The following is a 16123-nucleotide window of genomic DNA, read 5'->3' as shown; positions in this document are numbered from 1 at the left end:
AATACTACATACATATTATGAATATACCTTATAAATATATGCTATATATAATATATCCTAATATGACAAATACATATCATATATGCATATCATATATACATAAATTTTATGAATTTTAGGAAACTATTTGAGAATATTTCACCAAAAATTTTTAATGCATATGTATTAGGGTTTTCTAGAGGGACAGTAATAACAGGATATATATATATATGAAAGGGAGTTTATTAAGGAGTATTGACTCACACAATCACAAGGTAAAGTCCCACAATAGGCTGTCAGCAAGCTGAGGAGCAAAGAAGCCAGTCTGAGCTCCAGAACCTCAAAAGTAGTGAAGTCGACAGTGTAGCCTTCAGTCTGTGGCCAAAGGCCTGCGAGCCCCTGGCAAATGACTGGTGTAAGTCTAAGAGTCCAGAAGCTAAAGAAGTTAGAGTCCGATGTTTGAGGGCAGAAAGCATCCAGCATGGGAGAAAGATGAAGGCCGGAAGACTCAGCCAGTTCAGTCCTTCCATGTTCCTCTGCCTGCTTTTATCCTAGCCGCCCTGGCAGCTGATTAGATGGTGCCCACCCAGATTGAGGGTAGGTCTGCCTCTCCCAGTCCACTGACTCAAATGTTAATGTCTTTTGGCAACACCCTCACAGACACACCCAGGAACAATACTTTGCATCCTTCAATCCAATGAAGTTGACATTCAATATTAACCATCACAGTGCATTTCCTAATAGAAAAGGGCATACTCTTACATGACTTTTGTACAATCTTCAAAATTAGGAAACTTAACATCAATACAATACTATTATCTAACCTGTAGTTCTTTTACATTTTTACTGGGAGGCCCAATATGGCATTTTTTTTTTTTTCTGGCTCAGGATCCAATTTGGAATCATAAATCTTATTTAGTTGTCATGTCTTTTTTTGTCTTCATCAAGATGAGTCCCTCAGCCTTGGTTTGTCTCTTGTGGTATTGCCATTTCTAAAAAGCATAGATTTATTCATTATATCTCTCAATTTGGGTTTGACTGATGCTTTCTCATGAAAACATCAGAATATCCATGTTGGGAAGAAATACATAGAGTTCTCCTTACTTTATATTATATGATACTGAAATCTTTTCCCAGAATATAGAGGGTATCTGTAGAGTAGCCAGTGTTCTTGTAGGAAGTGTGGAGCTAGCATTCTGCCAATCAAGGATAATCTCACTGGATATGTCGGATGAGCCAATTGCATGCTTATTCTGCAGGAATCTGACTGAGAGACATTCAAGACAAAGTTATGCATAGCAAGAGCAATAGAAGGCAAAAGAGAAAATAGCTGACTGATACTCAAAGGCAGAACACCAGAGGAGAGATCAAAGGTGGCCAGTTTCTCAGAAGACAATAATTAGAGTTGTGGAGACACCAGAACCACTTTCAGATCTAATACAACAATTGTTGTATTTTAAACAATATTTTGGTTCTGTGTCTTTGTGAGGCCTTCTTGTCTCTGTTTCACATAAAGCTGTAGTAGCTGAGATAATCTAATTGTGTCTCTCTTCCCTCTACATTGAGAATCAAAATGATTCAAATAGATGAGGGCTATGACTTGTGGGATCTTATAATATCAAATAGCATTGTCAATGATAGAGGAAAATAATCAAACATTTATAAAGATGCATTACTTTATTTTTTGTTGAAGTATAATTCACATAACAGAAAATTTATATTTTTAAAGTGTACAATTCAGTATTTTTTGGTGCATTCACTGTGTTGTACAATAATCTCCACAATTTAATTTCAGAACATTTCCATTACTCCAAAAAGAAATTCCATATATATATATGCATAATTAGTCACAATTTCTCTCTTCCCTCATCTTCTGGCAACCCTCAAATCAACTTTCTACATGTATTTGCCTATTCTGGAAACTTCACATAAATGGAATAATACATTATGTGGCTTTTTGTGTCTGGTTTCTTTCACTTACCGTAATGTTTTCAAGTTTCATTCATGTTGCACCATGTAACATACCTCATTTGTTTTTATGGCTGAATAGTTTCTTTTATTAAATGTATATATCACATTTTGCTTATCCATTCATCATTGACAGACATGTGAGTTGTTTCAACTTTGGGCTACTATAAATAATGCTGTTACGAACTTTCATGTACAAGATTTTGTGGAAACATTTCTTTTCAATTCTCTTGGGTATTTACCAGTGAGTGGAATTGCTTGGTCATGTGGTAATTTTATGTTTAACTTTGTAAGAAACTTCCAGACTCTTGCCATGCAGTGGCATCATTTATGCTCCTACCAGCAATGTAGGAGGGTTTCAATTTATCCACATTCTCACCAATACTTCTTATTATTCTTTTAAGAAAATTATAGCCATTCTAGTGGGTGTTAAATGGTATCTCATTGTGGTTTTGGTATGCATTTTCCTAATGATTAATGATGTTGAGCATCTTTCCATGTGTTAAATGGCCATTTGTATTTTTTTTTGGAGAAATATCTATTCAGATCATTTGTCTTCATTTTAATCAGGTGCTCTTTATGTTGTTGAGTTGCAAGAGTCCTTTATATATTCTAGATAGTAGACTCTTATCAAATACGTGTGATTGGCAAACATTTTCTCCCATTCTGTGGGTTGTCTTCTTACTTTCTTGATGGTGTCCTTTTTAAATTTTGATGAAGTTCAACTTATTTGTTTTTAATTTTGTTGCTTATGCTTTTGGTATCATATCTAAAATAACCCATTGCCTAATCCAAGATCATGCAGATTTATAGCTATTTTCCTACTAAGAGTTTTATAGTTTTAATTCTTACAGTTAGGTCTCTGAACTATTTTGAGTTAAATTTTGTGTATGATATGAAGTAGGGATCCAAATTTATTAGTTTGCACATGGATATCCAGTTGTCCCCGCACCATGCATTGACTCATCCAGTTGAAGCAGTTAAAGCACTATTTCCCCACAGAATGATCTTTGCAACTTTGTCAAAACTCAATTAACCATAACTGTATGGATTGATTTTTGGACTCTCAATTCTATTCTATTGGTCCATTTGTCTATCTTTATGCCAGTATCACACTATCTTGATTGCTGTAACTTTGTATTAAGTTTTGAAATTGGGAGATATATGCCCTGCAACTTTGTTCTTCTTTTTCAAGATGATTTTGGCTACTCTGGGACCCTTGAATTTCCAGATGCATTTTAAGATCTGGTTGCTCATTTCTGCAAAATAGGCAGTTGGAGTTTTGTGTTAAATCTGTCAAATAATTTCAGGTGTACTGCTCAAATCTTATTAAATTTTCTGTTCCATGAACATGGGATATCTTTTCATTTATTTAGATTTCTTCATTTTTTTCAGTAATATTTCAACTACTGTTTTGTTGTTTTTAGTGTACAAGTCCTACACTTTGGTTAGACTATTTTTAGTATATTTGAAATAGGATTTAGTTTGTATCCTACAAATTTGCTGAATTCATTTATTATTTGTTTTTCTATGTGTGTAGACAGATGTATTGCTTTAAAGAAAAATTAGGACCAGATTGTTTGGCTTTCACATTTGTGCCTCACCACAATTAATCACAATGAAATAGTTCTGTGCGTTTTCTGAAGGAATAGAGGAAACAAACTTTTCCCTTCTATCACTATCTTTATACTAGAGCTAAATGAATTACTATTATCTCACCTCTCATTGTCTCCAGGGACTTACAAGTAATCCAGTGGCCACAGAGAAGAGAAACTGAATTATTAAGATTCCTACTTTCATTTTTGTGTATATTTCACAAACATAAAAATGTTAAAATTCTATGTTCTCTAGAAGATGAGAATTTAGCCAGAGTTTTCAAAGGATAAAATTGGACAAAAGTTTAGATAAATTAACTTACATTTCTGAAATTTAGGAGAGTCTATACCCACGTCAAATCAAGTAACTGAACGGCATCACTCAAGATGAAAAGAAAACAATGATTCAAAGTGGAAATACAAACACTGTAAAAAAAAGTAGCATTATAAAAATCTTATTGTAAATTTGCAGCTAAGTAGATTCCAGAGAAATGCAAAACGTTATTCCAAAATTATAGAAAACTCTATATTTACATGTTCAACTCAAGTAGATAATAAAATAACATTTATATCAAAACTTCTGTTTTAAAAGTATGAACTTAAGAGCATAATGCCTGTGAATTTAGTTAAAAAATTAAATGAACAACTTTAATCTAAAATAACATGTAGAGTTTTATATTTTATGTTTAAATTTGTATGAGTGTTTGAGTGTTTATCTCTATCTACCTACCTACCTATCATCTATCTCTACTCTCTATCATCTATCTATCCATTTATTCCTCCATTATCTACCTAGCTATTTATCCATCTATTTTTCTATTTATTCATCTACTATAAGTCTAAGGCTGGTTAGTAAATTGTATGCTTTTAAAAAGGTACATCTCACCACTCTACATTTAGCATTTTTCTGGTCACCAACATGTATGTTCAGCCCCTTCCCCCACTTTCTCCTTAAGAAAGGTAGATCCCTTTTGTAATACTTCTTGTGAATCTGAAACTGCCTCCTACTGTTTTTGCTCCCTGATGTGGATGATGGTATTACAATTCACAAATATTTGCTGCCCTTTTCAGGAATAGCTTTATATTTTCCTGAATAATTGAATAACAACTTGGCCATGTGACTTGCTCTAACGATGAAATATGAGTGTAATTGCCTTGCATCACTTCAAAGCAAAATCTTTAAGAGCCATCTTTTTTTTTTCTTTTTCCTCTGTCTCAATGACCCACAAAATTCTAGCTAGAGGCTTCTATTTTATCCACCACGGCCCTGGAGTGAATATGATATAAGGCAGAGATACAGCCAGCCCAAGATGGGCATGTGATATGATTGAGACATAAAACTCTTGTGATTGTTAAATCATGGATTTTTTGGGGACATTTGTTGCCAAAATATAACTTAATCCTGACTGATACACCTAGTGTTTCAGCCTTTTTCAAAAAAGCTGCTTGGCATACAGAGAAAGAGAATATGGGGTGGGGAATGATTTGCTCTTTGGAAGTTGGGAGGAGAGATTCCTTTCAAGTGAGTGGGTATGTGCTGGCTCTCCCCTGGTAAACAGGTGAAGGATAAATGATAGGTAAAGGGTGAGTAGGTAAAGGGCAAATAGGTAAAGGGCAGCTTCAAGATCAATCCCTACCTACCACTGGATCCCTAGAGTGGCCGTTGTCCACCTAGAAGGTAAAAAAACATGTACTGAGGATGACCTACCTACTGAGCACATGGACCATGATTTTTACTTTGGTGAAAAATGCCAAAGATGCTCTTCCATTTTCGGACAGGGGTGACTTGGAAAGAAGGTAGCATAATAAATTCTCCTGCTTCTAAAAGTTTTAAGACTGCTCTTCAACAGTATCCCAGGACGATGTTACTCCTTGGAATATCCCAAGGAGGAGAATGGGGTTAAAAATACTGATTGTGCATGCAACCATTGCTTTTAGAGTGGTAGAGAATATTCTGAAAAAGCTCTATGATTATATTGTTCGCAAAACCAAAATATCACTGACATCTTTTCTTGAATCGAATTATTCTTCTCAGTCATGGATTGTGTATTTCTGGTGCATGTATCATGGACACTTGAGGGTAACTCATAGTCTTTCAAAGAAAGGAGTAAGGATGAAGAGACTGGGTAAACATCTCTCTCCGACAATCCTTCATATTTTAGGAATTCAAATTTATAGATGAAAACAAACTGATCAACTTATAAAACAGCCTCAGTTTTCTTGTACATCAAAGAGGCTCGAGCACAGAGGTTCTTTGTGCTCTTTAAAATCTGCAGTTCTTAATACAATAGATTTTTCTTTGAATTTTCTAGCCCAGGTACACCTAATTATATTGACTAAATATTAATAACCATTAATCTGGTGAAATCAATTATGCTTCCATTTATTTTATGGAAGAATTTCAAAATTAAATCATAGAATCGATTGCTACTCCAACTTGGACATGCAAACTTAATTAAACCACAGAACTTTTTTTTCAGGTGAATTTAGTGCCCCTGCAATGTAGTCACTACAGTGCAGTTAGAGCTGGACATTTGCCAGAAATAAAAGATTCTGCGAAATCAATCCTTTCCTCAGAGTAATAATAAATCACAATTTCTAAAAAGAATGTTGCTGTTTCCCAAAGATATTTACTTATAAAAAACAGTCTCATGTATCTAACCTAATACTGAAAAGATTTGATGACTGAATGAGATTATTAAATACGTATTAGTCTTGCAATGATTGAAATTGTTTGCCTGGCAAGCATGTGGGTGCATGTACTCACATACTCACTCCTGAAGGTAACAGCAAACAGATTATAACAATTTACAATGTGCTGATTTCTGTGGTTGTGAAATAGTATAATGGAACTCATGTTTTCATATTAAAGTGAGGTGTATGAAATGGTTCATCTCTTGATTTTAATAAGTTTGATATTATCTCTTTGGACATTAAACATCCAAGACATATTTACTTCTTTTCTTTTCCAGTTCTTCTTCATAGAACTACTATAACATCTTTGTCTTTTTACCTATTGTCTTTGTAACAAATAGTGTTATGTGAAACATGTAAAGTACCTAATTAGTCTAAAATGTATTTGAGTAAGCCAAAATGTATGTTTGCATATAATTAAATTGGAGTAACAATTTTAGAGATCTGTATTCTTTTGTTTTTACTCTAAAATTACATACTTTAAAATTTCCTGCCTCTGCTTTTGTTGATGCAGGTACCTGACTTGGAATACAGCTTCCTTCTACCTTCATTCCTTTCTTGTTTTTTGCCTGTCCCAAATTCTGGTTGCAAGCCCTTTGTTATGTGAGATCAGACCCAACCTTCTCACATAGAGAAATGTTGAGAGGATTAAATGAGATAAAGTAGGTAAGATAGCCCAGTGCCTAGCACTTAGTAGATAAAAGCTCAATAAATGGAAAGTTACTAGTATTATTACATATTGTTTAAAAAGTATCTGAGCTTTAGCCTTAAAGTGCCAGGTTGACTGCATGTCCTGCATGCTGGAGTACTCCATTGGGGTCACTGCAGAGTTATGTTATTCTTTATAAGATTATTTGTGCCTTGGTGTATTTTATTATTTACTATTGATTGAGGCCAACCCCCAAAGTTATGTATGAAATCTTGTAGGTGTTTATCTGTTAAAGGTGCAAGGGATTCCTATCTGGTAAAAAAGATATATCCAAATGTTACAGTTTAATTGCCCAGTAGGAAGTTAATCAATTTTGTATCTAACCTAGTAATTGTCTAGCATTCTTTCAGTGCCTACATACATTGTATTTAAAATTCTCTTTGAATCAGCTTTACCATCCTGCTGGTTCTCTCATTAATTTACATACATGAGAGTCATTTTAGAAAATTATACTTTACTTAGGTTCTAGTGCATGCTTGGACAAGTGTATATATCTGAGTAAATAGCTGTGTCCACTAGTTAAATATGGGTACGCTACCTCCCTCTACACTATTTTTGCATTTCCAGGGAATCCACAAATTTCTAGTAAGAACTAGAGTTTAGGGGAAGCCCAGGGTCATTACTCAACTTCTGGTGTATCCTTTCTCTCACACTGAAGGTCAATAGGGTTTCACCGAAGACTTCCCATTTCCAGTTACTACCAACTCTTATCTTCCTCTCTGGGCTCTCTTCTTCTTCCAGCTGATGGTGAAGTAAAAGAATGTTTCAAACTTACCTTCTGCCTGCAGCCCAGTTTTATGTTGAAAATACTTTTAATATAACACACATATAGTGGTTAGGAAAAATAAGCACAGAGTGAATTACAGAGGGTTCAAGTTCTTAAAAAGTACTAGTCTTTTTCAGCACCATCAGGTAATTTATATTCTTCTCTAAACTGGTTATTCTAGTTAGCAATTCTCATAACCTTTTTTCAAGGTTCTTAGCTTCCTCGCATTGGGTTAGAACATGCTCCTTTAGCTCAGAAAAGTTTGTTATTACCCGCCTTCTGAAGCCTACTTCTGTCAATTCATCAAACTCATTCTCCATCCAGTTTTGTTTCCTTGCTGGTGAGGAGCTGTGATCCTTTGGAGGAAGAGAGGCATTCTGGTTTTTGGAATTTTCAGAATTTTTGCACTGGTTTTTCCTCATCTCCGTGGATTTATCTACCTTTGGTCTTTCATGTTGGTGACCTTCAGATGAGGTTTCTGTGTGAACAACCTTTTTGTTGATGTTGATGCTATTCCCTTCTGTTAGTCTTCCTTCTAACAGTCAGGCCCCTCTGCTGCAGGTCTGCTGGAGTTTGCTGAAGGTCCACTCCAGACCCTGTTTGCCTGGGTATCACTAGTGGAGGCTGCACAAGAGCAAAGATTGCTGCCTGTTCCTTCCTCTGGAAGCTTTGTCCCAGAGGGGCACCCGCCAGATGCCAGCCGGAGCTCTCCTGTATGAGGTGTCTGTCGACCCCTGCTGGGAGGTGTCTCCCAGTCAGGAGGCATGGGGGTCAGGGACCGACTTGAGGAGGCAGTCTGTCCCTCAGCAGAGCTTGAGTGCTGTGCTGGGAGATCCGCTGCTCTCTTCAGAGACCTCAAGCAGGAACGTTTAAGTCTGCTGAAGCTGTGCCCACAGGTGCTCCTTCCCCCAGGTGCTCTGTCTCAGTGAGATGGGAGTTTTATCTATCAGTCTCTGACTGGGGCTGCTGCTTTTCTTTCAGAGGTGCCTTGCCCAGAGAGGAGGGATCTAGAGAGGCAGTCTGGCTACAGTGGCTTTGCTGAGCTGTGGTGGGCTCTGCCCAGTTTGAACCTCCCGGTGGCAGTTTTTTACACTATGAGGGGAAAACTGCCTACTGAAGCCTCAGTAATGGCAGACGCCCCTCTCCCCACCAAGTTCAAGCATCCCAGGTTGACTTCAGGCTGTGCTGACTTCGCTGCTGTGCTGGCAGCGAGAATTTCAAGCCAGTGAATCTTAACTTGCTGGGCTCCGTAGGGGTGGCATCCACTAAGCTAGAACACTTGGCTCCCTGGCTTCAACCCCCTTTCCAGGGGAGTGAACAGTTGTGTCTCACTGGCATTCCAGGCACCACTGGGATAAGAAAAAAAAAATTCCTATAGCCAGCTTGGTGTCTGCCAATATCCCTGAATGAATATCGATGTGAAAATCCTCAATAAAATACTGGCAAACAGAATCCAGCAGCACATTAAAAAGCTTATCTACCATGCTCATGATCAAGTCAGCTTCATCCCTGGGATGCAAGGCTGGTTCAACATATGCAAATCAATAAATGTAATTCATCACATAAACAGAACCAATGACTAAAACCACACAATTATCTCAATAGATGCAGAAAAGGCCTTCAACAAAATTCAACACCGCTTCATGCTAAAAACTCTCAATAAACTATTTATTGATGGAATGTATATATCAAAATAAGAAGGGCTACTTATGACACACACACAGCCAATATAATACTGAATGGGCGAAAGCTGGAAGCATTCCCTTTGAAAACCAGCACAAGACAAGGATGCCCTCTCTCACCACTCCTATTCAACATAGTACTGGAAGTTCTGGCAGGCCAATCAGATAAGAGAAAGAAATAAAGGGTATTCAATTAGGAAGAGAGGAAATCAAATTGTCTCTGCTTGCAGATGATATGATGGTATATTTAGAAAACCCCATTGTCTCAGCCCATAATCTCCTTAAGGTGATAGGCAACTTCAGCAAAGTCTCAGGATACAAAATCAAAGTGCAAAAATCACAAGCATTCCTATACACCAATAATAGACAAACAGAGAGCCAAATCATGAGTGAACTCCTTTTCACAATTGCTACAAAGAGAATAAAATACCCAGGAATACAACTTACAAGGGATGTGAAGGACCTTTCAAGGAGAACTACAAACCACTGCTCAAGGAAATCAGAGAGGACACAAACAAATGGGGAAACATTCCATGCTCATGGATAGGAAGAATCAATATCGTGAAAATGGCCATACTGTCCAAAGTAATTTATAGATTCAATGCTATCCCCATCAAGCTACCATTGACTTCCTTCACAGAATTAGAAAAAACTACTTTAAATTACACATGGAACCAAAAAAGAGCCTGTATATCCAAGAAAATCCTAAGCAAAAAGAACAAAGCTGGAGGCATCACACTACCTAACTTCAAACTATACTACAAGGCTACAGTAACCAAAACAGCATGGTACTAGTACCAAAACAGATATATAGACCAATGGAACAGAACAGAGGCCTCAGAAATAATGCCACACATCTATAACCACCTGATTTTTGACAAACCTGCCAAAAAAACAAGAAATGGGGAAAGGATTCCCTATTTAATAAATGGTGCTGGGAAAACTGGCTAGCCATATGCAGAAAACTGAAACTGGACCCCTTCCTTACACCTTATATGAAAATTAACTCAAGATGGATTAAAGACTTAAATGTAAGACCTAAAACCATAAAAACCCTAGAAGAAAACCTTGGCAATACTATTCAGGACATTGGCATGGGCAAAGACTTCATGACTAAAACACCAAAAGCAATGGCAATGAAAGCCAAAATTGAGAAATGGGATATATTTAAACTAAAGAGCTTCTGCACAGCAAAAGAAACTATTGTCATAGTAAACAGGCAACCTACAGAATGAGAGAAAGTTTTTGCAATCTATCCATCTGACAAAGGGCTAATATCCAGAATCTATGAGGAACTTAAACAAATTTACAAGAAAAAAACAAACAACCCCATCAAAAAGTGGGTGAAGGATATGAACAGACACTTCTCAAAAGAAGACATTTATGCTGCCAACAAACATATGAAGAAAGCTTGTCATCACTGGTCATTAGAGAAATGCAAATCAAAACCACAATGAGATGCCATCTCATGCCAGTTAGAATGGCGATCATGAAAAAGTCAGGAAACAACAGATGCTGGAGATGATGTGAAGAAATAGGAATGTTTTTACACTGTTGGTGGGAATGTAAATTAGTTCAACTATTATGGAAGACAGTGTGGTGATTCCTTAAGGATCTAGAACCAGAAACACCCTCTGACCCAGCAATCCCATTACTGGGTATATACCCACAGGATTTTACATCATTCTACTATAAAGACACATACACACGTATGTTTATTGCAGCACCATTCACAGCAGCAAAGACTTGGAGCCAACCCAAATGCCCATCAGTGATAGACTGGATAAAGAAAATGTGACACGTATACACCATGGAATACTATGCAGCCATAAAAAAGGATGAGTTCATGTCCTTTGCAGAGATATGGATGAAGCTGGAAACCATCATTCTCAGCAAACTAACACAGGAACAGAAAACCAAACACTACATGTTCTCACTCATAAGTGGGAGCTGAACAATGAGAACACATGGACACAAGGAGGAACATCACACACCAGGGCCTATCGGGGGGTGGGGACTAGAGGACGGATAGCATTAGGAGAAATATGTAATGTAGATGACGGGTTGATGGGTGCAGCAAACCACTATGGCAGGTGTATACCTATGTAACAAACCTGCAAGTTCTGCACGTGTATCCCAGAACTTAAAGTAGAATAATTTTTTTTAAAAAGTACTTATCAGGTTTGCCCTGCCAACAGTCTCCATTCTCTATTTAAGTATAAATGAGTAAGCTCTGCTTTCAGCTAGCCTCTTTCCTTTTTCTCAAAGTCTTTGAAAGTTCCTTTGGGAGTTTCAAATCTTCCCTTCCAGCCACCATTCTTTTATTCCTAAGGGTTGAGTTATCATGCTCTCCACTCTGTTTGGGAAGGGTATTAACCAGCCTGCCATTCAAGTTATTCACACCTAGGAGGATCTTTTTACAGCTGAAGGAAGCTCTAAACCAGTGTCTCTAACCTTGAGGTCCAGCCACCTGGCTTGGCACTCTACTTTCCCCAGGCAAAGTCATTTTAGGTCATTGCCTAGGAAAACCCAGGCTTGAATGACCTGTTGAGTAGAGGTTTTCAAAGGAGAAGTGAAGGGGAGGAGATGTAGATTTTACAATGATGGAGGTGTGTGATGGAAAGGGCAGGTCAATGTCTTCTGAAAGGGCATACGCTTCATTGTAATTTCATGCTTGGAGCATTCCTAAAAATTAATATTTTAATAATGTAAATTGTAAAGAAAGAAGAATGACAAAACAGGCCGGTGGTGATGCACTGAAGATGCAAAACTTCTCTACGGTGGTATGGATGGGAACTGGAATTATTGGAATCGACAGGAGACGAGATTTTTGTATGTATCAAAAAAAGACATGAATTTTTACAACAGTTGAGGAATGTAGTGGGATTTTGGGGCAAAGCCTTAGTTTAGTTTATATCCTTCTATTGTTCTAGATTCCCAAAGGGGTTTCTAACCCATGGGAACCCCAACTTATGAGGTAGCCTAAGCCATACTTTTTCAATCCAGAAAAAAGTTAGCTGTAACATGCAAAAGTTTTTAAGCTGTATTCAAACTCTGTCTGAAAGGGATTTTTTTTTATTGCTACAAAATTGCATAGTATATGTGACACATTTAACTTTTAGATATGTTTTGTTGAGTAATAAACTAATACTTATAACAGTCCCTGAACTATGTGGATAAAATATGGTTTACATCAGTGAATGTGTATACACATATAAAATACTACAAGGAAAGATTTATGATAACTCACTGACTAGTGAAAGATTGCTTCAGAAAACATAAATCTCCCAAGATCAAACTAATAGCTTTCCCTGAGGGGGCTTCAAAAGAATTTACATTTGAATTGGATCTTGAAACTCTATGTTTGAATTTATCACCCATTCCTCAGGAAAGTTTATAGTTATATATAAGATAGCATTATAAAAATGAAATTCAATGACAACAAATTGTTTTGGTCTTTTAAAAATTATTATCAGAATTATGTTACTCTACTGGACTGATTCTTGCTCTAAATTTAGCTTGTCCCCATAGCATCAAGAATCTGACCTCAAATGGATTTCATAAATAATCCCTTTTAATAAATACCATGATTCTTCGAAATGTAAAAAGAAATCTCATATGGAGGACCCAACAAGGAAAAAGATCTAAAACTAACACAACTTAAAAACTGGTAAAATTCTTCACCTTGGCTTCTTAAATCTGTTTCTATTGCCAACACATAGGTATAAAAAGGCATACAAATTATAATTTCCAAGAACCTGCAGCCAAATCCTCTCCAAATGCTAAGATATATGAGTCTTTACAGAGTCATTGATCCGTTTAGACTGCCACTCATGATTCATCTGTTCTTTAATTCCTAAGGATGAAGTTAGTCACAAGAAATAATGATAGGAATTTAATTTTTTTAAATTAAGAGCTGACAGAGAATAACATTTAAATATGCTAGAATTTATATGCATTCTGAAACAGATTTTCCTTATCAGAATTTATATCTGTATCTATATCTATAAGCTGAATGCACGCCTTTTAGCCCCTGGCTCTGCCCCTTCCTTGCTGTGGGCTGTTCATTGGACCCTTTTGTGCTGGAGTATCCTCACATCTAAAAATGGGGGTAACAATTGTAGTTACCTTATAGGATTGGTGAGAGACTTAAATAAGATAATATGAGTACAAAAACCATGTGCCTGGCCCATAATATAGGCTCAATGGATATTATCATGGTTAATACTTATACATCCAAATGACTGACCGTCAAAATATGATCAAGGCCTTGATATATGTCCCTTAAGCCCTATTTTGGTCTTGTTCTCCTTTCCAGTTGCATTTTACTTACTACACAGTGCAGCTATCCAATTTATACCTTATTTAAATCCTTGCCATAAAATAAGCTATTACATATTTTGTTTAGGGGCTTAAGAGGGTTACTTCTTCCAATGGTTAAAATTATTTCAACTTCTTTATGATGAGAGAAGAGTAAAGGAAACAATGTCCGTTGAGCAAAGATATTGTTTAATTTTTCCGCTACTGTTTCATCTACAGAATGGGCAGAACTCACTCTGGAAGAGCTGGTGGGAATAATGCCATTTGGGAAGCACACAACATAGGCAGCACAGTGGAGCACAAGAAAGTCCGGAGCTGTTAGCTCCCAGGTCCTGAAGGAATGAGAACTTTCACCGGAGTCTGGATTCCACTGTAGACAAAATCCTCTCTGCATCGCCAAATGACTCTTATTTTCCTAAACTTACTCTAAGAATATCTTTTAACAGCAATTTGAATAAACCGACTCACATGCCACTGTGATTTAATGTGTGATTTGCTGCCGAATCAGCTGTGTTTGGCCAGCCCTTCTGTCTTCACATTTTTCATAGTGTTTATCCTTAAGCTTAGCAACCAGCCAAACTTCGAGTGGAATATCAACATTCAAGAGTAAAATGTATTATTAGTTTTCTAATTGTTCCACAAGAGATTGAGTTTGTGTAGTTTACATTTTTGCACTTTCTGTTTTACTTATATCCTCAACGCATGAAATTTTGGCCTGTTCCCCTTTACTATTCACAAACTTCCAAACACTGGTAAAAATGCCTTTGTGTGTCTTTAATTCACGTAACAGATTTGTGTTATGTTAAATGTTAGTGAATATATAAACCTAAGAATACAAGGATAATTTTGTTAAAGAATCAGAAAGTATCAGGACATTCGTTTGTCTTATGGCAGAGACAAATTGAAGTTCCCCACCAAGATATACGTATTTTGGATTTGGGCCAGACAGCTAAAAAACCTGTTTCAACTTAAAACCCAAAAAAGTTTTAAGTTGAAAAAATAATGCTGACTTTTGCTGAAAGTAAATTTTAAACAAAGGTTTTTTTTTAATTTACTCCATTAAAAAATGCATACATTTGGACAGAGCGAGACTCTGTCTCAAAAAAAAAAAAAAAAGCATACATTTGTAGTCACAGAATTAGTTTTTGTTTTGACCTTGAAAAGGACTTGAAAGTATTTACTCCAAACTTACTTTACACATACTAAAAATATAGTTTTTGAAAAAAGAAAGTTGATGTGGCTTTTCAGACAAGGGAATGGTAGGTAATGTTTTGCATCAGCTCCGGGTCTTGGGTGATCTCCACCAATCAGAGATCCTTCAGAGCTCGTAGGGTCTAGAAAGATCATTATTTTACACCCTCATTTTACAGACAAAGAACCTGAGACCTGCTAGAGTAAGTGACTTGGTTAAGATAGGGAGCGCTCCAGAGACCGGGTCCAAGATCCTCCCCCGTTTCACAATTAGAAGGCGGCTGTCTAGAGGTCATTCCCTTCCTTATGATCCTCATAAAGTTAATTTCCAGTCTCTTGGAGAGAGAACTGGACGATCGCCTGGCTTAGAAGTTTACCTCCCTCCCCGAACCCCGTTTTCTCTTCCATTTCTTCCGGTCGCGTGTCCCCAGCGCCCACAGGTGGAAATCAACCGCCCGCGGGGTTGCGGGGCACAAAGAGGCAGCTGGTGGCTCCGCTGACCCCTTCCCGCCGGCCTGGACGAAGTTTGGGCTCGGGAGCCGCGTGATGCATCCCAAAGAAGGCGCAGAACAGCACGTGTTCTCCCCGGTGCCCGGGGCTCCCACACCACCGCCCAATCGCTGCGGCCGCCTGGTGCTCGGGCCGCGCCTGCCGGCCGCGGGGACTCCGGGCCCGGGTATTCGCGCCGCCGCCGCCCGCCATGCGCTTCCGCTTTGGGGTGGTGGTGCCGCCCGCCGTGGCCGGCGCCCGGCCGGAGCTGCTGGTGGTGGGGTCGCGGCCCGAGCTGGGGCGTTGGGAGCCGCGCGGTGCCGTCCGCCTGAGGCCGGCAGGCACCGCGGCGGGCGCCGGGGCCCTGGCGCTGCAGGAGCCGGGCCTGTGGCTCGGGGAGGTGGAGCTGGCGGCCGAGGAGGCGGCGCAGGACGGGGCGGAGCCGGGCCGCGTGGACACGTTCTGGTACAAGTTCCTGAAGCGGGAGCCGGGAGGAGAGCTCTCCTGGGAAGGTATTGCCAGCAGACGCCTGCCCCCGGCGCAGAGCGGGAGCTCCGGCCCGCACCCCCAACCGGGGCCTCGGCCTCGGGCAGGCCCCGCAGGCCCCGGTGGCGCGCGTCCCGGGCATTTTGCCCGCGTCCCTGCGCACTCCCCGGGCGACCTGGGCTGACCCTGCTCTGCCGGCCACGCTGTCGCCGCCAGCCGCGCCTCCGGCTTCCTACTGATTCCC

At 38.8% G+C, this 16123-nt stretch overlaps 1 protein-coding gene across 3 annotated transcripts in view; it reads left to right on the top strand.

Annotated features, from left to right (window-relative positions):
- The first annotated feature begins 15413 nt into the window (after nt 1-15413).
- Nucleotides 15414-16123, top strand: part of EPM2A (EPM2A glucan phosphatase, laforin) — a 345250-nt gene continuing 344540 nt past the window's right edge. The window contains exon 1 of one of the 3 annotated variants that reach the window (XM_024357452.3): nt 15414-15905. In XM_024357452.3, coding sequence (XP_024213220.1) covers nt 15605-15905 — 301 coding nt within the window. In that variant the 5' untranslated portion in view covers nt 15414-15604. The remainder of the gene's footprint in view (nt 15906-16123) is intronic. The other 2 variants (XM_024357451.3, XM_001161292.7) reach the window with 2 other exon arrangements.

Source organism: Pan troglodytes, chromosome 5, assembly GCF_028858775.2.
Source record: "Pan troglodytes isolate AG18354 chromosome 5, NHGRI_mPanTro3-v2.0_pri, whole genome shotgun sequence".
In the NCBI taxonomy this organism is placed as follows: Eukaryota; Metazoa; Chordata; class Mammalia; order Primates; family Hominidae; genus Pan; species Pan troglodytes.
This window is presented reverse-complemented; position numbering and strand designations above follow the sequence as displayed.